Source organism: Scatophagus argus, chromosome 7 (genome assembly GCF_020382885.2).
Source record: "Scatophagus argus isolate fScaArg1 chromosome 7, fScaArg1.pri, whole genome shotgun sequence".
Classification (NCBI taxonomy): Eukaryota; Metazoa; Chordata; class Actinopteri; family Scatophagidae; genus Scatophagus; species Scatophagus argus.
This window is the reverse complement of record NC_058499.1, coordinates 22,797,902-22,815,731: the sequence shown is the minus strand read 5'-3', so window position 1 is coordinate 22,815,731 and position 17,830 is coordinate 22,797,902. Positions and strand designations below refer to the sequence as shown.

General features: G+C 38.5%; 2 protein-coding genes across 4 annotated transcripts; both read right to left on the bottom strand.

Moving 5' to 3' along the window:
- Positions 1-1,484: 1,484 nt before the first annotated feature.
- nutf2 (nuclear transport factor 2) lies at positions 1,485-6,740 on the bottom strand. 2 transcript variants are annotated; one of them, XM_046394946.1, is made up of 5 exons: positions 6,613-6,740; positions 5,408-5,544; positions 3,975-4,046; positions 3,618-3,716; positions 1,485-2,391 (listed from the first exon to the last, which is right to left on the bottom strand). In XM_046394946.1, exons 2-5 carry the CDS (start codon positions 5,519-5,521, stop codon positions 2,278-2,280), a joined length of 399 nt encoding a protein of 132 aa, XP_046250902.1. In that variant the 5' UTR covers positions 5,522-5,544; positions 6,613-6,740; the 3' UTR covers positions 1,485-2,277. The 2 variants fall into 2 exon arrangements, with proteins under 2 accessions (XP_046250902.1, XP_046250900.1); XM_046394944.1 differs by lacking the exon at positions 6,613-6,740 and adding an exon at positions 6,065-6,444.
- A 3,372-nt stretch (positions 6,741-10,112) lies between these two features.
- tsnaxip1 (translin-associated factor X interacting protein 1) lies at positions 10,113-17,829 on the bottom strand. Of its 2 annotated transcripts, none has more exons than XM_046393841.1 (11): positions 17,691-17,829; positions 16,726-16,828; positions 16,374-16,514; positions 16,159-16,252; positions 15,215-15,411; positions 14,250-14,391; positions 12,961-13,127; positions 12,753-12,866; positions 12,138-12,247; positions 11,836-11,959; positions 10,113-11,068 (listed from the first exon to the last, which is right to left on the bottom strand). In XM_046393841.1, exons 1-11 carry the CDS (start codon positions 17,693-17,695, stop codon positions 10,970-10,972), a joined length of 1,296 nt encoding a protein of 431 aa, XP_046249797.1. In that variant the 5' UTR covers positions 17,696-17,829; the 3' UTR covers positions 10,113-10,969. The 2 variants fall into 2 exon arrangements, with proteins under 2 accessions (XP_046249797.1, XP_046249796.1); XM_046393840.1 differs by lacking the exon at positions 17,691-17,829 and adding an exon at positions 16,955-17,668.
- Position 17,830: the final 1 nt, after the last annotated feature.

The following is a 17,830-nucleotide window of genomic DNA, read 5'->3' as shown; positions in this document are numbered from 1 at the left end:
AAAGATCTTTTTACTGTTATACAGGTGACGCACAGATCTAACTCTCACCTAGAGCATAATAAATAAACTGACCTCAATAACTGTTTTGACTTGTCTGTCTTGAAATCAAATCCTGGATTACTACAAAGTTTCTCCAGGTCAATACGAAAAAAAACGTTATTTTATTTGGATAGCAACATATGATCCTCGTCTTGGCCAACTGGCCACCATTATTAAATCACATGTAAAAAATCTTAAGAGTCATATTTGATTCAGATTAGAATATCGACAGGCAGACAGAAGATTCTGGGGATGGAAGACAGTATAAGAATGGACTGCTGAGATGGTGAGGGTTGCAGAATTTGAAAGAATATAACATAAACTGGAACATTTATATTGCTCATTAGGCTCTATGTGTGCCTTACTTAACCAACTTCTGTATTTCCCCTGAAGTCTCTGTAGGTCTGTGCTGTTTGTGTTGTCATCTATTTTTTGTGCGTGAGTTTTGAAGCACTTTGGATCAATTATGTCACGTGTAAAGTGCTATATAAATAAAGGTAAGGGTTTTGGTTTTTTTTTTTAAAAAAAAATCTATTTTTTTGTACTGATGATTTGCTTCTGGTAACTTTACCATGTGTTCCAGCACCCACGAAAGACTTTCTATATTTTGTATATGATGAAATCCCTTACAGTATGTCCCACCAAGCCCTTGGTGTCCATTTCACCTAATGACATTAGAAATTAAATTAATATATATGTAAATGAACCAATAAACTGAAGAATTGAGCAAGTGCAGCAGCTAGTTGCTTCTGTACTTTTGAAGAGAGTGCTTGGCACCATAAATATGTCCTTCACGACTCCTCACATCATAGAAATAATTCTGATGATCAGGACACATTCCTTCCCCACCATCTGCACAGAGGAAGATCTGCTATATAAAAATACTGTACAATGGTAACAGCTACAGATAATAAACAGTAGCAATCTTTTAGAGGATTTGACCACAGTTACAGCCGATCAGAAATTCCCCAATCCAATTTTTTCTCTCTTGATACCTTGACTCACAGTATGCGTAGACAATGAGCAGAGATCTAATTACCACTGATCCCCCCCAATTTTAAATACATATACCTCAATGTGTGAGATGCTCAAGCTGAGGGAACCTGGCATGGCTTAATGACTGCAACTCACAAAATGAGAATGCTGGATTTTATAAAAACAGTGAAAAGAAAAGTGAAAGTGGGCACATCTGACTGGTACAAAATTTACTTAGTAAGGTCAGTATCATCCAGATTATGCTCCAGTGGACCTACGGCTTTCAAATAAGCACTTGCATCTTATTTAACAATTTTCTCCGATTGATCTTGTACACTAAAGTCACCAAAACTAATGAATTTGCATAAAGCAAAAATGATATGCACTTCAAGGCATTTGTACGAAGACTTAGTGTTAAGCGGGAAAACAAACAGCCATAGAGAATAATATGGAGAGACAAGGCCACACCATTAAGAAAAAAGTCCAGGTTTTATTGTCTATCGTGGCTGTAGTCCATGGTTAACTGCCAAAAGTGTGTGAGAGATTAAGACAGATTGAGAAAGAGCAAGAGAGAGAGAGAGAGCAGGGTCAAATTTTATGTCCTCCATGACTCATTGGTTTGCAAAAGCAAAACTTGGCATGAGAATAATTGAATCAGTGAATCATGTAAAGGAAGATAAAACTCAGTTTAACACACTAAGGCAACACACAAGCGGCATCTAAAAGCAACTTACAACATAAGAAGTCGGAGCTGGAGAAGCCGACGCTGAACCTGAACATGGATCTACAAACCAGTCGACAACAGTGCTAACAGAACTGAGTTGACAGCAGTGGAGTCAACAGTAGAGAAGAATGGGTTAGCGTTAAGTAAAGAGGGGTGGAGCGCGGAGCAGAGTATCAGTTAATGGCGTTGGTCAGCTGTTTCGTCTTTCTGGTGGCTTGAGTGTAGATATCGCAATGAAGGGGGAGGGGCTCCCAGCATCATGCAGATCAGCGGAGTGGCAGACAGGGGCATCTGATTGGTCGGCCGGCTCACAGCAAAGAAAAACTGGCTGGGGGTGGTCTGAAAACCCACCTGGATGAGGTTCAGTGATTGACATCTAGAATCCATTTGTTTGTCAAACAGGCGAAAATGAGACAGCAGGAGGGAGGGATGAGTGTTCTCTTCTCTCCATCCTCAACTCCTCCCTGCCCTCCCTCCATACTTCATCACACGGTGCCCTTCACTACGGCCGCCCCTGCCCACCAGAGCGGGAGGGCGGGTTAACCAAAGTTGTGAATGGCCAGCCTGAACATGTCATTGGTGCACACCCATGCATTGTTAATGTTCTTCAGGATGAAACTCTGATGGAAACCCATGATGGGGTCATCATCTGCCTGCAAACACACCAACAGAAATGGCAGCGTTTCAGGACAAAGTCAGCGTTTGGCAATTTCATTTATCAGTCTGTACAAAGTAAAAAAAGTATTTAGAAATGACGGATGTATGGTAAGGATGTGTCACTTCACATACTAGCTTGCAATCCAAGGTGTTCTGTAAAATGTTACCTCAGAGTCACATTTGTAAACTTAACTTAATCTTTTATGAGTGAGGCATTTTATCATTCTTTTTGTTTTCAGTGAAACAATTACTTCTCTGTTAATTATCTTTTCATCAGATCCCAAACTGTGAAGCACTTTGTAAAGCCCGTTTCAGTGTTAGTTCTATAGAATAATCATTGATCATCCTTCTTACGTTTAACGTGATGAAGACTAAGATGTTACTGCAATAATGCATCACAGGTGGTACGTACAGGTAATATTAATAGCCACAGCTGTGCATAACCCCAGCTGTTCTGTTGGGAAACCTCACCGATGTAACACAATTATTTCTCCGATCTTCTCACTGACAGCTCTAATGAGCAGCGGAGCAGACACAATTACCGATATGAAAATGATTGATTCTTCTTCCATTTACGGGCAGTTGTGGGAGCAGAAATGAAGCTTGTGCATGTGCATCCGTTTCCACGACGACTGAGATATATAAAACATAATGAGCAGTACATACAGCTTTAGAAATCTGACAAAAAGAACCTAAATTTCAAAATGACACTAAAATCAAGTCTGTTTACAGGTGTTATTAAGCACCCTGCATATGTTTAAGAAAAAAAAAAGGGGTGATTAAGGGTGATTCGACTGATCGGCTGCAGATCATTATTGGACGGCATTATTCATTATACAAAGTTTAAGAATTTCCCCACTGCGGGACTAATAAAAGGTTTATCTTATCTTAAATTGGTTGTCTCTATGACTTCCAATCAGACAAACACGCAAAATAGTTTCGTCACACGTCGAATTGTTCATCTAAGGTCCATAACACTGATTAACGATTTTATAGGAGTTTGATACTAAACTGGTTGGTGTATTCTTTGCAGGAACATAATTTGTTTCATAGTTTGTTGTCCCTAGTTTTTCTAAACTAACTTCTATTTTTAAATGAAAGATCAGGAATTAGATGACTGATAGGATGGAAATATTCAAATATTATATTATTATTATATTATATTATAATATATTCAAAACACATGAAAATACATGATTCCTATTGAGTGAATGCTACTTACTTTTAGCTGTCCTACAATCATACTCAAGATGCAGGAGTCTGGAGTTGGCTGGTGGTCCTGCGCTGTTATACTATGCGCTATTTTTATGAAGGGGAGACTCTGATGCACACACACACACACAATGAGGGAAAACATAAGAAGATTAATACAGGTGTATCAGACACTGAAAAGAAATAAGAGCTCAAAACACTTTCCTAAGATTCTTTTGATTTATCTTGAGCTTTTTTCATTTTAAACCTGAGAAATAAGACTTAATAAAGGGTATGTAAAGGGTTTGACCAATTTCCAAAATAACCAGATTTCTCAGTAACTCACACATTGCCACTGTACACAGCAATAAGTTACAGATAAACTCACAGCAAGTTTCTCAACAATTGCTCTTTTTCCATGGAACTGTTGTCCTTCCCATGTAAGGCATGATGTATCATTCTGTGAGGAGGAACACATAGAAAGAGGTTGGGAGATAGAATGAATTGCAGAGGATGACATTTGCAAATGAAAAAAAGTCACATCACACAACTCCATGTTATGTGCTCCATTCATGTCCATCCATTTGACAATTAGAGGTCTTTGAGTTATGAGAGTCAAAACATGAGGGTGAAAACTGATTGCCTGATGTAGACGGCCTGAATCATAAAACTAGAACATACACATTCATATTTGAAAAGCTTGAATGACAGAATATTTGACACTGGATTTGGCTTGAAAAATTAGTGAGACCATCAAGTAACTATTAAAATGATATGATCAAATTTCTGTCAGCAAACTGACTAACTGTTGCAGCTCTAAATGCATGTGGCAACAATATGTCTTTTTCATCTAAACTTGGAGCCAAGACATTATTCATAACTATAATTAACTACAATTTTGTAGAAAAAGTTTGAAATCTTTTATCACTTTTTTATGTGAGAGCAAATAATGATATAGATGAACTAATAATCTCTTGACATTTGAGCAAACATAGATACACCGATCAACCACAAAATTAATTTTGGAATGTTGGATCCTTTGAGTCCTATGCAATAAGGGTGGGGGTGGGACACATGCATATGAGTGCCAGAACCAAAGGGTTTCCTTGCAGAACATTGCATTGTAAACAGATGATTAATGTTATTGTTGTGGCTGATCAGTGTATGTTTGCCGACAATGTAGGAGATGAAGGATGTGCTGGAATAGCTAGAAACTGTGCTGCTGTCAAGGTCTGATACCATCTAGTCTTCCTGGCTAAGGCTGAAGACAGATCTTTGCTTTACTGACAAAAGGAGCAGCAGCATGCACAGCAATTTAGAGCAATATTATATTGTCTTATTAAATTCACAAGTCAAGTAAAGGTTTGTGCTGCGAAACAATCCAAAAATAACATTTTAATTCTCTGATTCACTGCTCTGTTAGCGCTAAAACCCTGACTATATATTTATTCAGTGTGTGGCTCACTTGGCCACCACCGCTCCCTCTCGACCATCTATTTTTCTTCCGTTATAAGAATAAAAATAGATTTCCTGTCAAACAAATTGTAACAATAATACACTCATATACTGATTATGATAACTTAATGCTAAGCGTGAAATCGATGTTCCTAATGAGAGCACATGAAAACAGACTCCAGTCAGGCAGGTTCACTATTCAATTACATGTGCACAGCTAGTGTGGCAGGTGCCAGTGATCTTATTAGATTTTACAGATACTGCATTCATTAAAAAAAAAAAAGAAAAAAAAGAAAGAAAGAAAAATCCCAGCTCTGTAAGAAGTGATCTGGTAACTGAACAAAGGGGAAGTACTGTCACACTCACATATATGGACCCGAGTTGTGCTCTGTCAGAGTCAAACATCTGGTAGTAGTGCTGCACAAAGCTGGTTCCTATCTGTTCCCACAGAGGCTGTGGCGGCTGCTGCTGGTCCACCATCCTGACTCACCCTTCAGCACACACTGGGAAGATGGAGAGACAGAAGGGAAGTAGATAGGAAAGCCAGAACGAGAACCAGAATTAAAGCCTTTAATATAGTGGTGTAAAGACATCCCAGTTATATCAGTAAAAGTATTAGAAACTGTTCTCCAAAGCAGTTTCAACAATATGTTACCATTAAAACCCTCGCCTATATGGATCACGCTGATTTAGCTCGTCTTGAAACTAATATGAATTCATCATTTAAAAAAAACAACACAAAACACATTCATTACAAAACCCAATTAAAGAAACAACACAAAACATGGTCATAGTTTCTGTGCACTAAAACTGTACGAATGCCACCACACTGAAAATATATACTTAGATAGATAAACAGATAGTTTTAAACAGTCTAGACGAGTTTTGCTGAACACGCCGTATTGGTCGGGTCTCCGCTTGGGTGACACTGACAGAACAAGTCATGTGCTTCCACATAAAGATACACTGTTGTTACTGGAACAATCTGCTCTGAAAATTAGCCATGAAGTCGAAGCAACATACCTGTACGCAGGGGACTTAAATAGATTTAGGCCAGCGTAAATATAGTTACGGCAAGAGGAAGAGCAACATAAGCTTTTTTGAGTAACGTAAATAAACAGTTAAGCTCATATATGGCTAGATAACATAAGCTAACTAGCGGCTACTAGCTTATGAGCTGTCCTGTTTGCTAACGTTGACTTAGCCAGTGTTGGCAAAGACAGTAAATACACCTAGCATGTCTGCCCACCAGCTAATGTTAGTAGTCAGATAAATTTTATTTCTAGGCGTTAGCTAAGTGGCTGGTTGGCGTTGGCCTTCTCACTGGTCGCTAAAAATACTCCGTCTCCTCTAAATGTTGATTCCTCCTCCGGGCCCGCGCACACGGCTCTGGAACCTACATAGGCGTGCCCAACGTTAGCCATGAACCGGGCAGGAGCAGCCAAAAAAACTACTTATGTTACCTTATACTTGCTCAAATGTCAGACTAAACCTGCGCTTTTAGTTTTTGCATATGCTTCCATTCACTATTCATTACAAAGATTTCCTAAAAATAAGTAATACAAACTTACCTCTATCCAACGCCGAGGCCGGCTGCGCGATCGCACAGTGCAGTGTCTGTTCCCGTACGAGGGCACGCACTCATAACGCTAACTCAAAAAGACGCGGTTGATTGTGGGGATTGTAGTCTTTATGTGGCAACAATTTTCAACAATTTAATCAGTCTCAATACCTTATGGTTTATGTAATTTTGTCAAAGTGTGATAATAATGATAATGATCTAAATACGCTTCTATTATATGCACACAACGAATTATATCAAAGCAAAACAAAAGGTAGACTAGTATTATTATACTGTCCCTGATTTTAAAGCCTCTCAACAAGGTAGGGCAACAAGTGCTTCTGATACTTGATGATAGTACATTTTGCTGACAATACTTTAAAAAACATGACTGTAAAACTAAGATACATCTTCCAGATAGCATCAGCCTACTGTATTTGTACCTCTGTCAAGTTTTTCCATGCTATACTGTCTCACTGACCACATTTCAGTGGTAAATTCTCAGTCCATTATATTGATTTGACAGTAAAACATAGCTACTCGTTACTTTTCTGATTATTTCATGCTAAATATGTAACTGTTTTTTAACCATGGTGCACTGGTGTGGATTAATTTACCCATCAGTATATCAAATAGTTAAATGAGTGAGTCCTAAACTGGCTGCAACTAAAAGGGTCTGTTCACCTAAACAAATTTCACTGCATATAAGAATTAATACATGAAATAAACTAATATACCACAAAATGTGGCTCAATAAAAGAAAAATGGGACTGAATGGTTTTATTTTCACTTGAATCTCATACATTTAACATGAAGTATGGAGTGAATATTTCATTTTAATAGAAAATAGGCTACAATTTGAATTAGATAATATGTCATACTTAATAATTAATTTGGCCACACTCAAGCACACATCTTGTCTAAATGCCCTTGGTAACTTATTTGCCACACTGGCAGTATGGCTGTATGCATGTCGATACTGGTTTCATATCTAGACAAATATCAGATACATTATGGTGAACTCTGATACAGACATTCATGTTCCCACAGAATGAAATTCAACAACTTTTGAGATCATGGACCCTGGGTTAAATGTCCATTGGTACACACAACTAACAGTTACATTCTAAAATAAAGCACAACTACTCCTGTTTATTTTAGTCCTGTTTCACACTGGTGCCTTTTAGCACCATGTTTGGTCACCTTTCAGGGGATAACTGTCCAAACCTTGGGCTAACCCAGCTAACCCAGGGGCAGGGCCAGCAAGCACTTGGCTTCTTAGAGTTAGTCCACACTGGGCTGTGCCAGGGTGAAAGCTTTTCCTGGGGCCAAGACTGCAAAAACTGCACTCTGCCTGGTGGAACCCTAACCAGGGCTGTAGCCCGGGTTTTAGAAATACCAACGTCCAAATTTGATCTCAATCAAAGGTTGATCAAAGATCTGGTATTAACTTTAAGAGCTCTCACTCCCCCAATCATTCACTCTCCAATACACAAATATGCAGAGAAAGAAAGTGGGACATCCGCATTATACAAGGTCTTTGCAGCACCAAGGCAGAGTAATTATAAGAATCAGCTTTATTGACAGTATATATATTTTTACATACACACACTGAATTTGTCTTCTGCATTTGACCCATCCTTAGTTGAACACACACATGCAACACCCGGCAAATTACATGCAGTGAAACACACACAGGAGCAGTGGGCAGCATCAAGCGCCCAGGGAGCATATTGGGGGGGGGGGGGTTAAGTGGCTTGCTCAAGGGCACATCAGCATGACTTTCATTATGTACACTTCAGAAAAAATACCCTGGTCCAAACCTCGGGGACCTCAAAGGTCATTACGGCCTTTTTTAGTCCTGTGGTGAGTACAGTGTGAAAAGCCCTTGAATGTGTGATAGGGAAGTGTTTGCTAATTCATCTTATATGCTGACATATTGTCATTGTTGTGTTTTCACCTTTTTTCCGGCTTCCTACAAATAGTCAGAAAATGTTCATGCAGGTTTAAGATCATGCCTCAGTGCTAACAATAGCTTTTAGTTCAAAGTGCCATTGTGCCCTCAGAGCTTCACAGGGTCGCTTGCCCATTTCAAACCTTTCCCTGTTCTGTGAGAGAATTTAAATTATGCATGCTACAAGCTGTTAGTTACATGCATTGATCCATGTTGAGACAATAACATGTGGCAATAGGTAATTCCTTATTTATCCACGTGTTTTTCCTCAAGTGTGGAGTGCACTCCAGTGTATCTGAGTCCACTACAGGACTGGTCTAGACTGAAATAGCACAGCTCTGCCATGCTGACCTCTTCAGTATCAATAACACAGATCCTGTAGCACTGGCACTCATGTGGAGAAGCTTTTGTTCCTGTTGTGTCTTCCTTGCATTGGTTTTGTGTTTAAAAAAAAAGGTTGGATACATTCTTATATAAAAAGGAATTAACACAGCAACTGCTTTATGTTTTGTTTTGTTTTTTTTGTTTAAACTCTTTTCCAGGACTGTTGGAATTGCACCAAGAGATTTACCCAAACTTTAGAGTCTGCTCAAAGAGAGTGGTGAAGACATGGCTAAAGCACTTCAGTTTAACCACCAGCTGCTACCAAGCAAATTGCCCAAACAGGTCCTTGATCCGACTTCTATGACAACTGCTTCACATGACTCATACATGGATAATTTGATTTTGTGTGTGTGTGTGTGTGTGTCTGCGTGTGCCTCTTGGAGTACTGGATGTCAGTTTAAACTTTCTGTGTTTCTTTATCTCAGTCTGTTGATTGAGTGTGCAGCAACAAGTCCATCATAAAGTGTATCTATAGTGACTTTTGCTTGGCAGAGTTTGAGCTACTACATTCTGTTCAGAAGTGGAGGATCAGAAACAAATTGTGACATACTTGTTTCACAGCAGAAGAGACCAGAAAAATATAAACACTTTTCCTATCACATCAAATCTGCTTAAAAGAACGTACCATTTAAAATTTGTGTATAGTAATAGTAATAGTAATAATATATTTTTGTGGCTCTTACCACTACTGGACACAAATGGACCTCTTTTCCTATTGAGCACTCAAATGTTTTATTGAATTTAACTGACCCTTTTAATGAAAACTACTACAATAAGTACATTAATGTGTACACATCCCAATGACTGCAAGAAGTGCTCAAGTACATCAAACATTATCTGATATGCTGGTTTGTGTGTAACATTTAGAGCAAAAAGAGAATGTGACCTTTTGTGTCTGAGCTATGGTGGTGAATAATGCACAGGAAATATAAAGATATCATATAGAAATTGACCTTTGACTATTTGGACATAAAATATCATGACTTTTGTCATTTTATCCTATTAGACATTTGTGTTAAATATTGTCATATTAGCATGTGAATTACTGAGTTAAGTTTTTTGTAAGGTCACAGTGACTTTTGACCCGAAATTCTAATCGGTTCGTTTTTGAATCCAAGTGGAGATCTGTGTCATATTTGAAGAAATTGCATCAAGGCATTCTTCTTTCCTAAGATGCTTCATCCACTGCAGTGGTCCTTCCTAGTATTTATCATTATTCCATAATGACGTTCGCAGTTCATTTTCCAAACTGTATGTGTATATGTGTAAACAGCAAAGACAGAAAAATGAAACTTGAACCAAATCTCAAAGTCATGTGTCTTTACCCAACATTTCCTGTTATGTCTGAGTCAGTAGATTGAAAAGGTGTTTTCAGAAAGTACAATTACCAGTCAACAAAACAACAAGTAAGTAAAGTGTCAGTTTCTAGACTTTTGTGTTTGGTTTGCATATTAATACGTGTAAAAAGAAAAAAGGACCAGACATTTTCATACATGACGCCAGCACGTAAAGTAAAAATGGCTCTAGGTTACTGTCCATTTATTAAAGGAGCTTATCTGGGGTGGTTACTTTATCAATAACAGCACGTTCATTAATCTCTTTTTCCAGACCTTGTACTTCAAGGACACTGAGGCCGGTGGATACCCATCCAAACACCTAATCTCATGAAAAACTACAAACATAGTGGAAGTTAAGCTGTATTTCAAAGCTGTTATGAATCGTCTATACAGGGATTAAGACACATACTAATAAACAGCCATTTGAATTATCATCATCATCATTATAAGTTGATAGTGATTAATTGTTGCCGAACAATTGTTGTTTTAAGTCTCTGACAGTAGTCAAAGATAATGAAATATCATTGCACATATATTTACAGCTGTTTAATTTGAAGTAATTATTAAAAATGTACTGTGGGAACAAGGAATAATTTGTCATTAATTAGGTACCAAGAATTAAGGTACCCTACACATTTTCTATACTCCAATGCTGGAAAGTTGATCCTCACTAACAATCAATAAAGTAAATACTACAGTATTCTATCAGTTTCTGGACAATGATTTGATGCAGTATTTTCCTCTGAGTTGTCGAGAGCTGCAGGTAGGGTCTCCACACCGCATTCTGCAAGCTGTCAAACAAAGTCAAACAAATTGCAGAACATGAGCTGAGGGCTTTTCAAACTATTTCTCTAAATATTAAAGGGACAGTTCACCCATAATTAAAATGCATATATTTATTGAATTTTGAAGATGTCAGCTGTCGATACAGTTTGTGTAGGAACCATTTTCTTTCTACCGAGCTACACCACACTGTGCAGAAGGAAACATTCAACTACTCACGGATGACAGGCTTGTGACAGGGCAAAACATGAACATTAATGACATTCCTCTCAGTTGAGCTGTGACATTAGTTAGTTACTTATCTAGCCTCTTGTCCATGAGTAGATGCATGCTTCCCTCTGCACAGTAATACAGAAAGAAAACAGTTCTTATATGAAACCGCTTACAATAAGGACTTTGAATTATCTTCAGTAATCGGGTCATAATTTCTCAAAAGAGATATTACTCTTGAGTTTTTCAAATGTATTTTTGGCGCTTCAACCACCACAAGACAAGTGCCATCTAGTTCTGCTATATTGAAGAGAAAGTAGACTTGTCTAGTGCTGATCTCTCCAAAACTCACACAGAAATCATCTGCAAGGATAAAAAGCATTGCAGGTAAAAGGAAAAATATGTATTTTTGTTTTTGGGGTGAATCGTCCATTTAAATGGAACTGAAATCAACGTTTTCACCACATGGGAGCACAAAATAAGATGCAACATATGGATCATATCTTGACAGGTACACAAAATTAAATCCACCTGGAAAGCCAGTGAAACCTCTGCTGGTACGTACCAGGCTGTGGAGTCTCTGAGATGAGAGAGAGCCATTGCTGCAGTGTGGCTCACTTTGAGCTGAGGCCACAAGTTCATCTATTTCCTGATCTGATTTGAGAGGGAATGCTGTCCTCAGGGCTGTCCTGTACATACATGCATATACACAAAAGACATTTGACAGAGAAAAACTGAGACAACCATCAAGAAAAAACAAAACAAAAAAAACTTTTTCAGAGGGTATTGCATATTTTACAGGTTGTAAATCCCTCTGAAGTAGTTTTGTGTTTTGTGCTTTCTGTCTGTGTGCATCTCTTGTATCACCTAAATTCCTGGACAGTGAGTGTGCTGCTTTCAGGGGCATCAGAGTCAATCGGCACTTTCAGTTGGTTGGACTGAATCTGGCTTTGGTCTTGGCACACACTATCATCCATCTGTAATACAAAAAACACCATTTAAAACTGATAGTTCAACATTTTGGTAAATATACTCGCCTTTTTGCCAAAAATGACCTGAGAGGATCGATACAACTCAGGCATCTGTCAGTTCAATATGAAACTGGAGCCCGGAAACAGCTAGCTTAACTTAGCATGAATACTGGAAACAGGATGAAACAGCTAACTTGGTTCTGTCCAGTATGCTAGTAAACAGATTTTTGTTTACCTTTGGGCAGAACCAGGGTAGCTATTCCCTGTTTCCAGTCTTTATGCTAAGCTAACCACAAGCTTCATATTAAACAGAGTGAGATGTCAGAGTGGTATAACTCTTCCAAAATAACTTTTCTATTTAGGATAAAATGCTAAAAAAAAAAATAAATAATTAGCTTAGCAGATATATTGACAACATTTACACCTGATCACCTGCACTGTACAGTTTGGTGACACAACTCCATACCAATTAATCCCAACATACTTTACAATGCTTTACTTTATGAAATACCTGCACATTAATGGGCTCATGCGGCTCATTCTGCATGCTGCCCTTTTTGTGGAGCTCCAGCAGGGTGTCGTATTCACTCTTCAACTGTTCAAAGTCACCCTGCAGAGTCTTCAACTGGATACCACAAAAATACAACAACAAGACCAGTGTGAAGACCGTGAAGATTTTTAGATTTTCTGTGTACAATACATGTGTCTGTATCAGCCACCTGCAGGAGGGTCTGTTTGTGTGTTTGCTCCAAAGTCTCCCAGTTGCGTCGTGGCACGACATCCCAGTACTCAGCCTTCATCCTATTGAGCTCCTTCTGGGCTTTAGTCAGGTCTTCCCGACACACCTTCAGAAAAAGCTGCAGCTCAAAGGGGTCCGTAGGCTCATCTTTCAGAACAAAAGGTACTCAATATTTTATATTTATATTTAAGGTACTTGGTTGAGACTCTTATTTATTCCTAGCATGAAAGGTATCTCTTGCAGACAGTTAGATGAGATGATGATGAGATGTTTATATGGCAAATATGAAGCTTACAGCCAGGGGGACTATTTCTTGGCAGGATGTAGTGATTTCAGGTCAAGAAATAGTCCAGCACATAATGGCCAGTGCAATCACAACTTCAGTTTTTTTCACCTCTGTTTTGGTATGAATGAAACAAACTTGATAAAATGCATGAATTAGTGAGCTTTACAGTGCCTAGTAGGTCAATTTTTTACCTTTGGACAAAGCCAAGCTAGCTATTTTCCCATGTTTCCGGTCTTTGTGCTAAGCTGAGAAAAAATGTGAGGTCTCCCATAGCAAGTGAAATATTTTCATGCTAACTTGGCAATTTAATATCTACACATCCTTACTATCATTATGTAGCTCTGTATCCTATAAACGAGGACATGGATGTGGAAGAACAGCTAGCAGAAACAGAGGAAATGAAACAGGCTGAAGTGTAAGTGGTTGCTGATTGGCTGGAATATTGTCGTGTGGCTCTATCTGAGTCACATTGCTTGTCTCCCATTTACAGAGCCAGAGCAGTGTATGAACACAGATGTTTTCCAGCACACACAGAACGGACAGCTTGCAAACCATGAGGAGATATTTGACAGAAGTGCATTAGAATCACTGACTGCATCTTTAAAACAGACTTTGTCAGTGTCTTAAGCAGGAACTGTCATTCAGTGGTCAAATTTATGAAATAAAGTACAGTAAATAAATGAACAGTTTGGGACTGCAACTAATTATTTTCATTATTCATTAATCTGTTATTTTCTTGATTAATCATTTGGTCTACATTGTTACAAACTGGTGAAAAATGTTACGCCCAACAGGCTAAACCCATTCAGCTGAAAATTGCAGGGGATTAATAAAACCAGGATATACTCACATTAGAAAAACTGGAACCAAAGAATTTTATTAAAGAAAAATGACTCAAAATGATAAGCAAATTTGGTTATGATTCATTTTCAGTTGATCCACTAATTGCCTGCTGAATAATCGAGTAACAGTTGCAGCTTCACCTGAATTTTCATCAGGAGGATGCTCCTCCTTCACAGAGCCTCTCGTCAGGTCATTGAGCTGCCAGATCAGCAGCTTGCGGGCATCATGTTCCTCCCGGTACAGCAGATACTGGCTGGACAGTTCAGACTGTAGACGGTCCACCTGGAGAGAAATACGAGTGAGGAATAGTGGGGGGGATAAAATAAGATAGTAAAAATCTACTAGTGACATCACTATCTGAGCTGAACTTTATTCATTTTTTTCAATAAAGACATAAATAACTAAATAACCTAAATAAGACCTAAATAACTTATGCTACTTGGACAAAAGTATTGGGACATCTGACCATGACACCAACAGGGACTTTAATAACAATGCATTTTAAATACACAACAGCTATAAGAGCTTCCACTCTTCTGGGAAGGCTTTGTTGGAGTGTAGTGTTTCTGTGGGAATTTTTGCCCATTCATGCAGCAGAGCATTTGTGAGGTCAGACACTGATGTTGGACCAAAAGGCCTGAATCACAATCTCTGGTCCAGTTCATCCCAAAGGTGTTGGATGGGGTTGAGATCAGGACTCTGTGTGGGTCAGTCAAGTTCTTCCACATCAAACATATCCAGCCATGTCTTTATGGACTTTGCTTTGTGCACTGGGACACAGTCATGCTGGAATAGAAAAGGACCTTCCCCAAACTGTTGCCACAAAGTTGGAAGCATAGCATTGTCCAAAATGTCTTGGCATGCTGAAGCATTAAGATTTCTCTTCACTGGAAGTTAAGGGGCCGAGCCCAACCCCTGAACTGAACAGCAGAGGTACGTCCCAATACTTTTGCCCATAGAGTATATCAAACATACTGTGATAAGGACAGCAATTAAAATTAACACTTAACAGAAGGAATTCATGTGGAAATCAATTGCACCAAGTTATATTCCCTAAAACATGAATAAATAAACAAATAGCGGTTAGAACAAGTATATCACATACCAATGCCTGCATAGTCTTTTCCCTCTCCCTCATGGCCTCAGTGTCTTTCTGCAGTTGCTGATTCTCCCTTTTCAAGGCTGCAATCTCAGCCTGCTCCTCTGCCCTGCGAGCTTGAATCCTCCTGTCACATTCCTCTGTCACCAGCCTCAGATGAGTTTGCAGTGGTTCCAGCTCTCGGATTTGATCCTGCTGATGTGCTGAAAAGATTTAGAATGCAACATAATTACCGATAAGAGATTATAGGGTTGAAGCAATTATTTAGTTGATAATAATTTTGATAATTAATTTATTGCTAAAGTCCATTCATAAGTTTCTTACACTCAAAGATCTGCTTCTTTTTTTCATTTCATTTTACTGTAAGTTTTATGAGTGTCTGTCAAAATAAGGTACGTTAAGACTTCAGTTACCATACTTCAAAATCTGAGAGGCTGTGATGTGAACACTTGTCATTATGCTAAATATATTAGAGGCTAAATGACTAGTGGATAGAATGAAAAAATAACTGACTGATAAATCACCAATAAAAATAATCATAGTTGCAGTTCTATATGAAACATGATCAAAACATGATTCAGTGTTTTCAATGCTTACATTTTGTAACAACCTGCTTAATTAAGAAGAACAACACCTGTTTCTAAATCATGCTCTGTGTGTACACTTAGCTAACTTCTCATGCTTTATTAATACTGATAATTTACAGCACCATAGATTTTCATGTTGGCTATATGTTGTGCTCACAATTAACAGTCACTGAACAATACAGTTTATTTCTAGGATTCAGTCTTTTTAACCTCCACAAGGACATTTTTGCTTTTGTTATTTTGTTATAATAAAGGCTTTCTATTTCTATTTGTATTGTTCCATTTACTATTTAAGAGAGCCATACTAGTACAATTATTTTGAAATGAGAATGACTAGGCATGTTTACTCATAAACCTACTCACCTAAAGTGCTTTCGTACTCCTTTTTGATGGCCGAAAGAAGGGGCTGGTAGGTTTTGAACTCTTTGATGAAACATCCAAAGACGTCACGATAGACCTGGAGCCAAAGAGGATAGCAGGATGTGAGCTCTCCTTCTCTCTGATAAGAAGAGGGATCTAAGGTATTTCTTCTGGTCTGACTGAAAAGCAACAACAACAAGAAAATGAAAACACAGCACCTGCAGTTTCAGTTCCTGAAATTTTGGCTCATGGGAGCTGAGAGTATGCAACTCCTTGTTCACGTAGCTCTCCAGGTGCACCAAGAGTTGGGGCTTCCTCCCTGCGCCTGCATAAATGTAACTGCTACCTATCCAGCACAACTGTAACACACACACACAGAAGGAGAGAGAGAGAGACAGAGAGAGAATTATTTTATAATGATGTTGCTGTAAGTGAAAGAGAGGAGACAGTAGTTGGCTACGTGGGACTACATAGCTGACAAATAACATTTACAGTAGCATATCCAGTATTAGTAAGTTTTTGATGAGTAATATTTGTCAGGTTTGATGAATCTGTACCTGGGTCACATACCTTTCTTGATACAGGCTGGACAGAAAAAGCACCAAAACTTTCTCCTGCCTGACCTTCCTCTGATGTCTCAACAGTGTAATTTTGAGTATGGTCGCATGTAAGTCTAACAACAACAACAACAACAACAAAACAGAGCTAAATCATTCAAAATTGTAGTTTAGTTCAACAATATGTAGTGATAATAATACAATAATTACGATGTTATCGTTGTCTTTTTTTAATCACTTGCCTTTGCTTTTGTGAATGTAGTAAAGGCGGCAATTTAATGTCTTTATGTGGTGACATCTCTAGTGACAATATGAAGGCTGAATAATAGCAAAACAAACTATTTTTCTTCTTAAGTTATTGACTTTGGTCCGTTTAGCTCACGGTTATCTCTAGCATGACAGATCACAACACTGTAACATGGTTTCCATGGCAACGAGGACCGAGCACGCAGCAGGGCCCCCATAGTAGACCGCGGCGCGCCTAACTAGTCCTCAAACTGTCCTACTAAAAACTTTAATAGCGACACTTTGTAAACACGTGACAAAACTGCAGATTTATAAACGTACCTCTCAACCATGACTAGTGCCAATAGCAAATACATGATTAAAGAAATAATGCGGAACATCTGGGTAATCTACTTTCCAATGACTTAAAAACAGCAATTTCAAAACGTGACAAATAACTGGTAAGATAGAAGGGAAAACAGCATATGAAAAAAATTACTTGAAAAGATACGGTGCCTTTAAGTGTAGGCAAATATCAGGCCTGCACTTTGTTTTGCTTGTGACAATAACAGTGTTATAGCTAGCGCTGTCGCTGAATTATCATCTTGCCAGCAAATATATTCATTTTCCAGCCACAGCCACGTATGGATAGCATAAACAAGACATGGGCATTACAAAAATATACACTGTTGTAAAAACTCAATCAATACATGTAACAGCTGAAAACTACATTTCCTAGCTAGCCTACTTTACCTCATGGGAAGCCCTAAACCAGGGTAATCATAGTGGAGCTGTGTAGTTGTTTCTAGAGAACATCTCGCTAAAGCGAGCGCGCGGCTGAACTACAGTACCCAAACGGCACTGCTCTAGCCTACAGTACATTCTGCTGCTTA

Coding starts and splice junctions, on each gene's coding strand:
- nutf2 (XM_046394946.1), bottom strand. CDS start 5,521: ATGGTGGACCAGCAGCAGCCGCCACAGCCTCTGTGGGAACAGATAGGA. Junction 4,047..5,407: donor CACAACTCGGGTCCATATAT/GTGAGTGTGACA, acceptor TCCTCCTCACAG/AATGATACATCATGCCTTAC. Junction 2,392..3,617: donor TGATTGTAGGACAGCTAAAA/GTAAGTAGCATT, acceptor GTGTGTTTGCAG/GCAGATGATGACCCCATCAT.
- tsnaxip1 (XM_046393840.1), bottom strand. CDS start 17,010: ATGTCACCACATAAAGACATTAAATTGCCGCCTTTACTACATTCACAA. Junction 16,829..16,954: donor CTACATTCACAAAAGCAAAG/GCAAGTGATTAA, acceptor TGTTGTTGTTAG/ACTTACATGCGACCATACTC. Junction 16,515..16,725: donor TCCAGCCTGTATCAAGAAAG/GTATGTGACCCA, acceptor TGTGTGTTACAG/TTGTGCTGGATAGGTAGCAG.